This window comes from Camelina sativa, chromosome 2, assembly GCF_000633955.1.
Source record: "Camelina sativa cultivar DH55 chromosome 2, Cs, whole genome shotgun sequence".
NCBI classification, from domain to species: domain Eukaryota; kingdom Viridiplantae; phylum Streptophyta; class Magnoliopsida; order Brassicales; family Brassicaceae; genus Camelina; species Camelina sativa.
The window spans coordinates 12,088,506-12,096,831 of record NC_025686.1 but is presented as its reverse complement, the minus strand read 5'-3'; the positions used below and the strand labels follow the sequence as shown (position 1 = coordinate 12,096,831).

The window sequence follows — 8,326 nt, the reverse complement described above, 5'->3', positions numbered from 1 at the left end:
TTTTTTTTTTTTTTTTTTTTTTTTTTTTTTCTTTGGTGGTGCAAAAACCTCCTTTACATTTTTTGCTTGTCGAACATTTTCAGGTTTCTATGGCAGTGGAACATTGCAAGATAGAGAACAGAACAAGGAAACAGTCTTCAAGCCAGAGGATATGTTGGATCATTTCACATCAGTTCTTTATCGGGAGAAGATCATTAACACTTGGATTAATTACACAATGACGAGACTCTTCTTGATGAGCATTGGCTTCGAGAGATTGGCCTTGACGCTCAAGAAAAATACGTGAGTTGCTCATTTTTTATTTATTTATAAACTCTCTTCATAATTTCTCTCAACCGGCCTCTGAAGAACAAACAAAATCCCAGCAAAGTCTCAAGTTATCTCACTTACCGCCGAGTCGGCGAGCCTTTTCTTTCATTTCTAGGTTTGGAGATTCTCGAGCGCCGCGCTTTCATTACTTGCTTCCTGTTTTATCTGATTACAAATTTTGTTTATCATTCGATTGCCTCATCGCTGCTACTTTTTCTTGGGTTTATACTTATTTTAATTATCAATCAGCGTGTTCGTCTTTTAATTTATATCTCTGTGGTTCTGTTTTTTTTTTTTTTTTCCCCCTTGAATATGCATGTGTAGTAGTATTACCTGATATCAAGCTTTCTTACATTCTCAAAAATTATAGAACTAACGATTCTATTCAACAAGCTTCTTCTTCTTGGTTTTACTACTCATCTGTAAATGGGTTGTTTCCATTTCCAGGACACGAGAACCCTGTGAAGCTAGCTTCTCTGAGACATCTTGTAAGTTTACTTGCACTATACGTTTCATATTCTTTTCTTGGCTTAAATCTTTTAAGAGCAAGAGTTTAGTGATTATCGTTGTTTGCTGATATGAGAATCTAATTTTGCGTTTCTTTGAATCCGAAAAAGCTGAAGATAATGGTTTTGTTTTAGCAATAGCCTATATATAATCTGCAACTCCGCAATTAACTCAGAAAATGTTACTTAGGTCATCAAGAAGCGTATATTTTCCATTGTGTATAGCAAGTTTTACGAAATGACATGATCTTGATATATATAATCTCACAGAGTGGCTTCTTATATTTCTTTGTTTTCTCTGGTTAGTGTAAGTGAAGTTGAAGCCTTGTATGAGCAGCTCGGTTGTTGACGATGATGGCTTGATAATATCTTGAAATCGTGATGTATAGAGAGAAATGCTATTCATTGCACTACTATGGCTCATTAACATTATACAGGCCCATAAGAGTTAGGAAGCGTTAACGCACGTTAACCTAAACCCTAAATCTTTTCTCCTTCCGCATCATCTGATCCCCTGCATGGCTGCATCTACAAAACGAGTTTGTTCTTAGTTCAACGAAGAGAAGGAGAGTCTATGTGAGATATCCAGCAGTAAAAGAAGACCTGTTAATGGATTCTGAATACGAAAGAGATGTATTCTCCTTTCCTTGCACCTTCTTTTTTGTTTCATAGCTTTGAGCTTTTATTTATTTTCATGCATGTGATTTATTACTTTATTTATTCATCTTTCTGTGTTTTTGCTCTGTAGAGTTTGTCCGGGTCTTTCAATTCCGATGATTTCGACTCCGATATGTTCGATTCCGAGCATGATGCTTCAGAGAGAGAGACAGAAGATATTAATGATGATGATGATGGTAAACAAGTAGATGGTGAGGAAGATGGGAGTGACGAAGGTTCTGATCATGAACAAGATGAAGTCGTCGAAGAGAGTGATTCTTCAGAAGATGAGGTTGATGCTTTGTATATTTCATTATACAATTTAGAAACTATGATCTTTTCTCCATTTCCAAACGAAACTATCTTATGATGTGTAGGTTCCTCCAATAAATACAGTTGGGAATGCCTTGAAGTGGTATAAGGATGAAAAACATATTGGTTATGACACCACTGGGAAGAAGATTACCAAGAAAAGGAAGCGAGACAGACTTGACTCTTTGCTTGTAGATAAGGATGACTCCAGGAACTGGTAAGTTTGAAACACACTTAATTATCTGTTTATTTATTTGTATATGTAGTTTGTTATTTTGTAGCATTATGGTGATGCAATTTGTAGGGATTTAGCTTGAAGATTTATGACGAATATAATGACGAGGAAGTGGAGGTGACTAAAGAGGAGATATATCCCATTCGTAGAATACTCAAAGCGGCAGCGCCACACGCTGACTTTGATCCATGTCCGGTACGTAATGTGGTTTATGTGTAGCTGTTTTTTCTATTTGTGACCCTTTTAACTGATTCTCTTGGTGCCAGCCTTATGTTGATTGGTTCAAATGGCATGATGCAAAACATCCACTCTCAAGTGCACCAGAACCCAAGCGAAGGCGCATCCGTTCAAAATGGGAGGCTAAAATTATTGTTAAGATCGTTAGAGCAATCCGGAAGGGGTGGATCAAGTTTGGTAAGCCTGAAGAAGAGCCCAAGTTGTATCTCTTATGGCATAATGATGATTCAACTTCAGATCAAAAGAGCAAGCAATTAATTTATACTCCTCCACCGAAACAGAAATTGCCAGGTGAATTTTTTTTTTTTTTGCTGACCAGCTATCTAGGAATTGTATTTTTTATTGAAGGTCTAATGCTTTGCAATTTGGGTTTTATAGGACACGAGGAATCATACAATCCTTCTTTGGAATACATTCCAACAGAGAAAGATATAGCCTTATCTAAATTGATGTGCGACACTACAGGAAAATGACGCGCCCGTTATAAAAGATATGACACTTTATATAGCGTTTTCTGCTTATGCTATATTAAACCATCTTTACTCGAGTAATCCACATGGGTTACTCAAATCTTAATTAATTATATATTTAATTATAAACTAATTAAAGTAATTCACTTAGAAACTTACACCAAATCAATCCTCCACTAGAGAAACTCACTTAGGTTACTTAATCATTAAAATAATTATTTTTTACATAAAATATAAAACAATAAAATATTACAAATTTAGGAATATTAAACATAAATTTAAAATAAGATATATTAAACATATTATACATAATTTGGAAGAAGATTTACTGATGGGTTGCACCAAATTTTTGTCAAATATGCTCAATCAAATCTTTTTTCAAACGATTATGCATTTGTGGATCATGAACGGCATTTCGAATGCCCATCAAATTATGTAGATTTGTTTGTCTATCTGTAGAATACGATAGATCAACCTGAGAAGTTCCGCTTCCTTCTCCGTGATAGAACTCTGATGGTTCATAGAAATTGTAGGTATGTCGTTCGTCTTCCACTATCATGTTATGCAATATGATACATGCTCTCATTATTTTCCCTATTTTCCCTTTATCCCAAAAAAGTGCTGGATTCTTCACGATCGCAAATCGTGCTTGCAAGACTCCAAAGGCACGCTCTACATCTTTCCGGCATGCTTCTTGACATTGAGCAAAGAGTTTAGCTTTTGGACCACGTGGTAGTGTAATTGGTTGGATGAAAGTTGCCCAGTTGGGATAGATACCGTCAGTGAGATAATACGCCATTTCGTATTGATGTCCATTGACAACATATGAAACTCTTGGAGCTCGGCCCTCTAAGATATCATCAAACACCGGTGAGCAGTCTAAAACATTGATATCATTTAACGTACCAGGTGGTCCAAAAAATGCGTGCCAAATCCATAAATCTTGGGATGCCACTGCCTCTAGTACAATTGTTGGTTTTCCAGATCCACGTGAATATTGTCCTTTCCATGCAGTTGGACAATTCTTCCACTCCCAATGCATACAATCTATGCTACCCACCATTCCGGGGAAACCGCGATGTTCTCCAATATTCAGTAATCTTTGGAGGTCTTCCGCTGTAGGTCGTCTGAGATAGACGTCTCCGAATAGGTCGATGACTCCGTCTACAAATTTTTCAAGGCATTTGTGTGCGGTTGTTTCAGCTAGTCGTAAATATTCATCCATCGCATCTGCCAAACATCCGTATGCCATCATACGGATAGCTGCAGAACATTTTTGAAGTGCGGAAAGACCGAGCCTTCCAGTAGCATCTCGTCTTTGTCTGAAGTACGGGACTCCATTCTTAATAGTACTGACTATGCGTTCGAACAATGGTTTGTTCATTCTAAAGCGACGGCAGAACATAGCGGGAGTGTAAGTCGGATTCTCACTAAAATAATCATTCCATAGTTGAGCATGGCCTTCTTCGCGGTTTCTATTTATGTGCACTCTTCGGAATATTGGAGCTGGTGGTTATTCCTCTTGAGTGTAGTTGTACTGAATCCCTTCCACTATACTATCAACTTCCTCCTCTACCATTTCATCAACTTCATGATCAGAACTCCAATTAGACATTAGTAGTCAAATATGGTTTTGAGTATTTAGCAAGAAGAAATAATAACAAGAAATGAGCAAAAAAAAAGAGAAGAAGAAACGTTGCAAGAAAAGAGAACAAGAAATGATAAGGAGGAAATGATAAGAAGGGGATGCTATAATAATTCTTTGTTTTGTTTTAAGGAGGAAGAAGTGAAAAGAAGAAATGAGAACAATGGTTTTAAAGTCGCAAATGATATTGATCATGAGCCTTCAATATATAGACCTTACAAACATTATCAATACCCATTCACGGGTTACAAACATTAATACAACAACCCAAAACACATTCACGGGTTGCAAACTTATCCGTTCAACAAACAAAAGCCGACCACACTTAAACAAAAGAGACACCCGTGAATGACACTAAAAAACAACCAACACATTCAAGGGTTCCAAACAGAACACATCAATACAAAAAAAAAAAGACAGCTTCCATTCGACCAACATGCTTCCAAACAGAACACATCATATGTCGACCAACATGTTTCACTTCAGATGCCAACGACACTGCTTCACATGCTTCATATGTCGTCCCTCAAACCTGAAACAAAAGAAGAAGACAAGTATAGGTTTATGTTAAACACAAAACAAGACAAGTATAGGTTTATGTTAAACACAAAACACAAAACATAGCAAAGACACAAGAGTTAAACCTAAATGTTTGTCAACATTTGATCAAGGAGTTTGTCTCTAAGTAGTACTTCAGCGGGTGTTAGTTCACTCTTGTTAAGTAGGCTGTCTAACAATCTCATTTTGCCATGATGAAGTTTGGCCGCCTGTTCTTGATCCTTCATTGCGATTATCTTATCCAACTTATCGACAGAACCATCCGGAACATCACTACTAACTGCTGGTTTTTTTCCTTTTTTCTTGGCAGCTTTAACCCCCGGAGGCCTCATGTCATCTCCACCGTTGCTCGAAGTAGCTGCGAATTCTCCTTCAGAAGCAAGCTTAGTCCGCTTATTGCCACATTCTACATGGCGTTCTGTGATCCATTTCTGATCATTCTTCAGTTCTCTCCAGCAATGTCCTAGCAGAAACGGCTTCCTCATGTCATTTTTGTAAAACTCATACGCCATTCTCAAAACATCATCTTCTGATTCTCCACTTCTCCTTCTTGTACTCGCTTGTGCGTAACACCCAACAAACTTGTTGACATGGTGGTTTATCTTACTCCACCTTGCCTTACATTGTGTAGTCCCTCTTTCGTTTGAACTGGTTCCTCCAATATGAGCTTTGTAATAGTCTGCAACCCTATTCCAGAAACTATTTTTCCTCTGCTCGTTGCTCACCACTGGATCTTTGCTTGTGTTTAACCAAGCACTTATTAGATGGACATCCTCTTCTGCACTCCATCGCTTCCTAATACCTCTGCCTCCTTCTTCATCACTTTCATCTGCCGTAACGTCCAAACAGTCTTCAGATTCAGATGTGGGAGTCTGGTTAAGAGGCTGTGAAGAGAATGGATGGCTAATGTTTAAAGGCTGAGAAGAGAATGGGTTACTAAACTGAATAGTCTGAGAGGATTGGGTGGAATATGGAGGAATAGTATTAGCGGAACGGTTGGAGTTTTCTTGAGAATTCATAAGATCAACAAAATTTTGATCCCAAAAACGGTAAGGGTTGCTAGGATCCATTGTTTAGGCTAGTGAAACCGAAAAAGATAGGCTGAGTGTTTAGGTTTGGAGAAAATAATGTAAGAGGTTAGGTTAGTGTTAAACAATGATTGTTTATATGTACCCAGTGTGGCTGATGTGTGTTTTACAACTAAAGGTTATTGAGCAAAAAGGTAATGAGTGGTTAGAAGAAAAGAGATATACTTTTCAGTATATCCCTATGACTGGACAACTAAATCACTTTTCAGTAAATCTCTTTCTGTTATTTGATTCCAAAAGCTGATGGTTAAAGTCAATAGAAAATTTAAATACAATCATTTACCCTAAACCTCACACCAAACAAGAAACGAGTTTTGAAAACATAAAACACTTTAGCTTTGAAACAAACCAGACTTAAAAACTAAAACCAAACTAGACTTAAAAACAAACCAAACTCACCAAACTCAAACATAAAACACTTGAGCAAACTCCAATCTCAAACCAAACTCACACCAAACTGATACCAAACTAGACTTAAAAACAAACTGACACAAAACCACACATCAAAGCATACAACAAACGGGATTTTTATTTATTTAACACCTGACCAAACACAATCTCAAACCAACCCCAAACAAAGTTATAGTTAAACAGAAAACTCAAACTAGACACTTATTCACACAAATTGTTTATACAGAACATATAACTAAGTTATGCAAACATAAAACATTAAACCATACCTTTTCAAGTGATACCTTGCAACCGCTGTGTCCACTGCAACAACACAACACTCTTCGCCATTCCACTGCTGTATCCCGTTTATGATTAGCTCCCACAAAACAAAACAAAAGAGTCATAAACATCACACACTTATTCATGACATCACAAAAGAGTTATAAACATCACACGACCAATATCTATGTAGAAGAGCAATATTTAGAATACCAAAGAACCAAATCAAGAGAAAAATAAAAAGGATAGATCTTTAAAAGAGAAGTGATACCCGGAAGAGGAGTATGATCATCCAAGCTTCGTAGCTGCACAATGAATCCTGAAAAGGAGAAAGACTACTAGTCAATCAATACTGATGATCAAAAAGAAAAAGTGAGCAATAACTAAATCCTCTTGGTGCTTACCATGAACAAAACTAAGACACGAAACTTTAAAACTCAAAGATCAAAACAGATCAAAACAAACTTCTCAACGTGTTCTTGAATCCTACTCATTAACAATTCTAACAATCTACTCATCAATTCTAACAATTCTACTCATTAATCCGAAACCCTAACAAATAAAGACCACCGGAGATTAATTACAACAACATGCAACACCTCACACATAAGAAGCCAAACCTTCTCATCTCCGATTTGTTAGCCGGTTGTCCGAACCCTCCCCTTCAAGCGTTCAGAAGAAAGCTCCACCGTCGTTGTCCCACCGTCGTTTCTCTGTGAGAACCGAAGCGTCAAAGGCAACAGTCGTCGATCGTAAAGCCATCAGTCGCCGATCGTAAAGCCAACAGTCGTCGATCTGCTCCACCGTCGTTTCCCCACCAACAAACCTCCGATTTTAGCCAGAAACTTCATGGGAATCGACGTGAATCGGTTCAATTTCCCGATCGCCTTTCCTTTCGCCGTTTCGACCGAGAGAGAAGAAAAAGAGAGAGAGAGTCGCGATTAATAGAAATAAAAGGAAGAATAAAAAAAAACAGTTTTATATTTACCTGAAAACCAATCACCAATCGCCACGTATCGTTCTTAATGGGTTACTCAAAACACTTCCTACGGAACCGATACTTAACATTTTGGATTTAAAATTGGGTTTTTTAATCAAATTTGGGCCCCAATTTTGAGAGTAACTCTGAGAGTCCTTCCCGGTGGAGAAGCTCTTAGTTATCTTTTAGATTGCATTTTCTTTATTGCTATTGTATACTTTATAATAGCAATTAATCTTCGTTATTATTTCTTTTTCATAGCATTTGTTTTGTATTATTATTTTTATTGTACCCTAGATGATTTTGTTATATTTTGCTTATTAGATAAACATCCTGTTATTTGTCAAACCAACACAATATGTATAAAAAAAAGTTCATATAACCACAATAGTAATATACAAGAAAAATGTTCCACAAGTACAAATACAAAAAGTTCTACTAGCTACAAGAATATTGACATATCATTACAAAGTAAAATTACATATTAGAAAATAAGTCTAGAAAACTCTTGTAAACTCCATGAATTTTCCACACTATTGGACCTCTAATCTTTGAAACTTCTTTGATATCATCAGATAATCAACTTCAACATGTCTTGAGTTCTTTAAACCACCTACTGTCCCAATAACCATATGAACACATCAGAAATTAAAGAGCC

At 36.9% G+C, this 8,326-nt stretch overlaps 3 protein-coding genes across 3 annotated transcripts in view; 1 reads left to right on the top strand and 2 right to left on the bottom strand.

Moving 5' to 3' along the window:
- LOC104750995 (ribosome biogenesis protein BOP1 homolog) overlaps window positions 1-2,729 on the top strand; it is a 3,053-nt gene extending 324 nt beyond the window's left edge. The window contains exons 3-9 of the mRNA XM_010472859.1: window positions 84-282; window positions 680-797; window positions 1,564-1,764; window positions 1,850-2,001; window positions 2,097-2,214; window positions 2,286-2,547; window positions 2,635-2,729. Of these exons, the coding sequence (XP_010471161.1) occupies window positions 84-282; window positions 680-797; window positions 1,564-1,764; window positions 1,850-2,001; window positions 2,097-2,214; window positions 2,286-2,547; window positions 2,635-2,729 (1,145 nt within the window). The remainder of the gene's footprint in view (window positions 1-83; window positions 283-679; window positions 798-1,563; window positions 1,765-1,849; window positions 2,002-2,096; window positions 2,215-2,285; window positions 2,548-2,634) is intronic.
- LOC104750985 lies at window positions 3,079-4,110 on the bottom strand. Its single transcript, XM_010472850.1, has 2 exons — window positions 3,396-4,110; window positions 3,079-3,278 (listed from the first exon to the last, which is right to left on the bottom strand). The coding sequence occupies exons 1-2, from the start codon at window positions 4,108-4,110 to the stop codon at window positions 3,079-3,081; spliced, it is 915 nt and encodes a 304-aa protein (XP_010471152.1).
- On the bottom strand, window positions 5,016-5,999 carry LOC104750977 (glutathione S-transferase T3-like). The gene has a single exon (XM_010472840.1). The coding sequence runs from the start codon at window positions 5,997-5,999 to the stop codon at window positions 5,016-5,018; it is 984 nt and encodes a 327-aa protein (XP_010471142.1).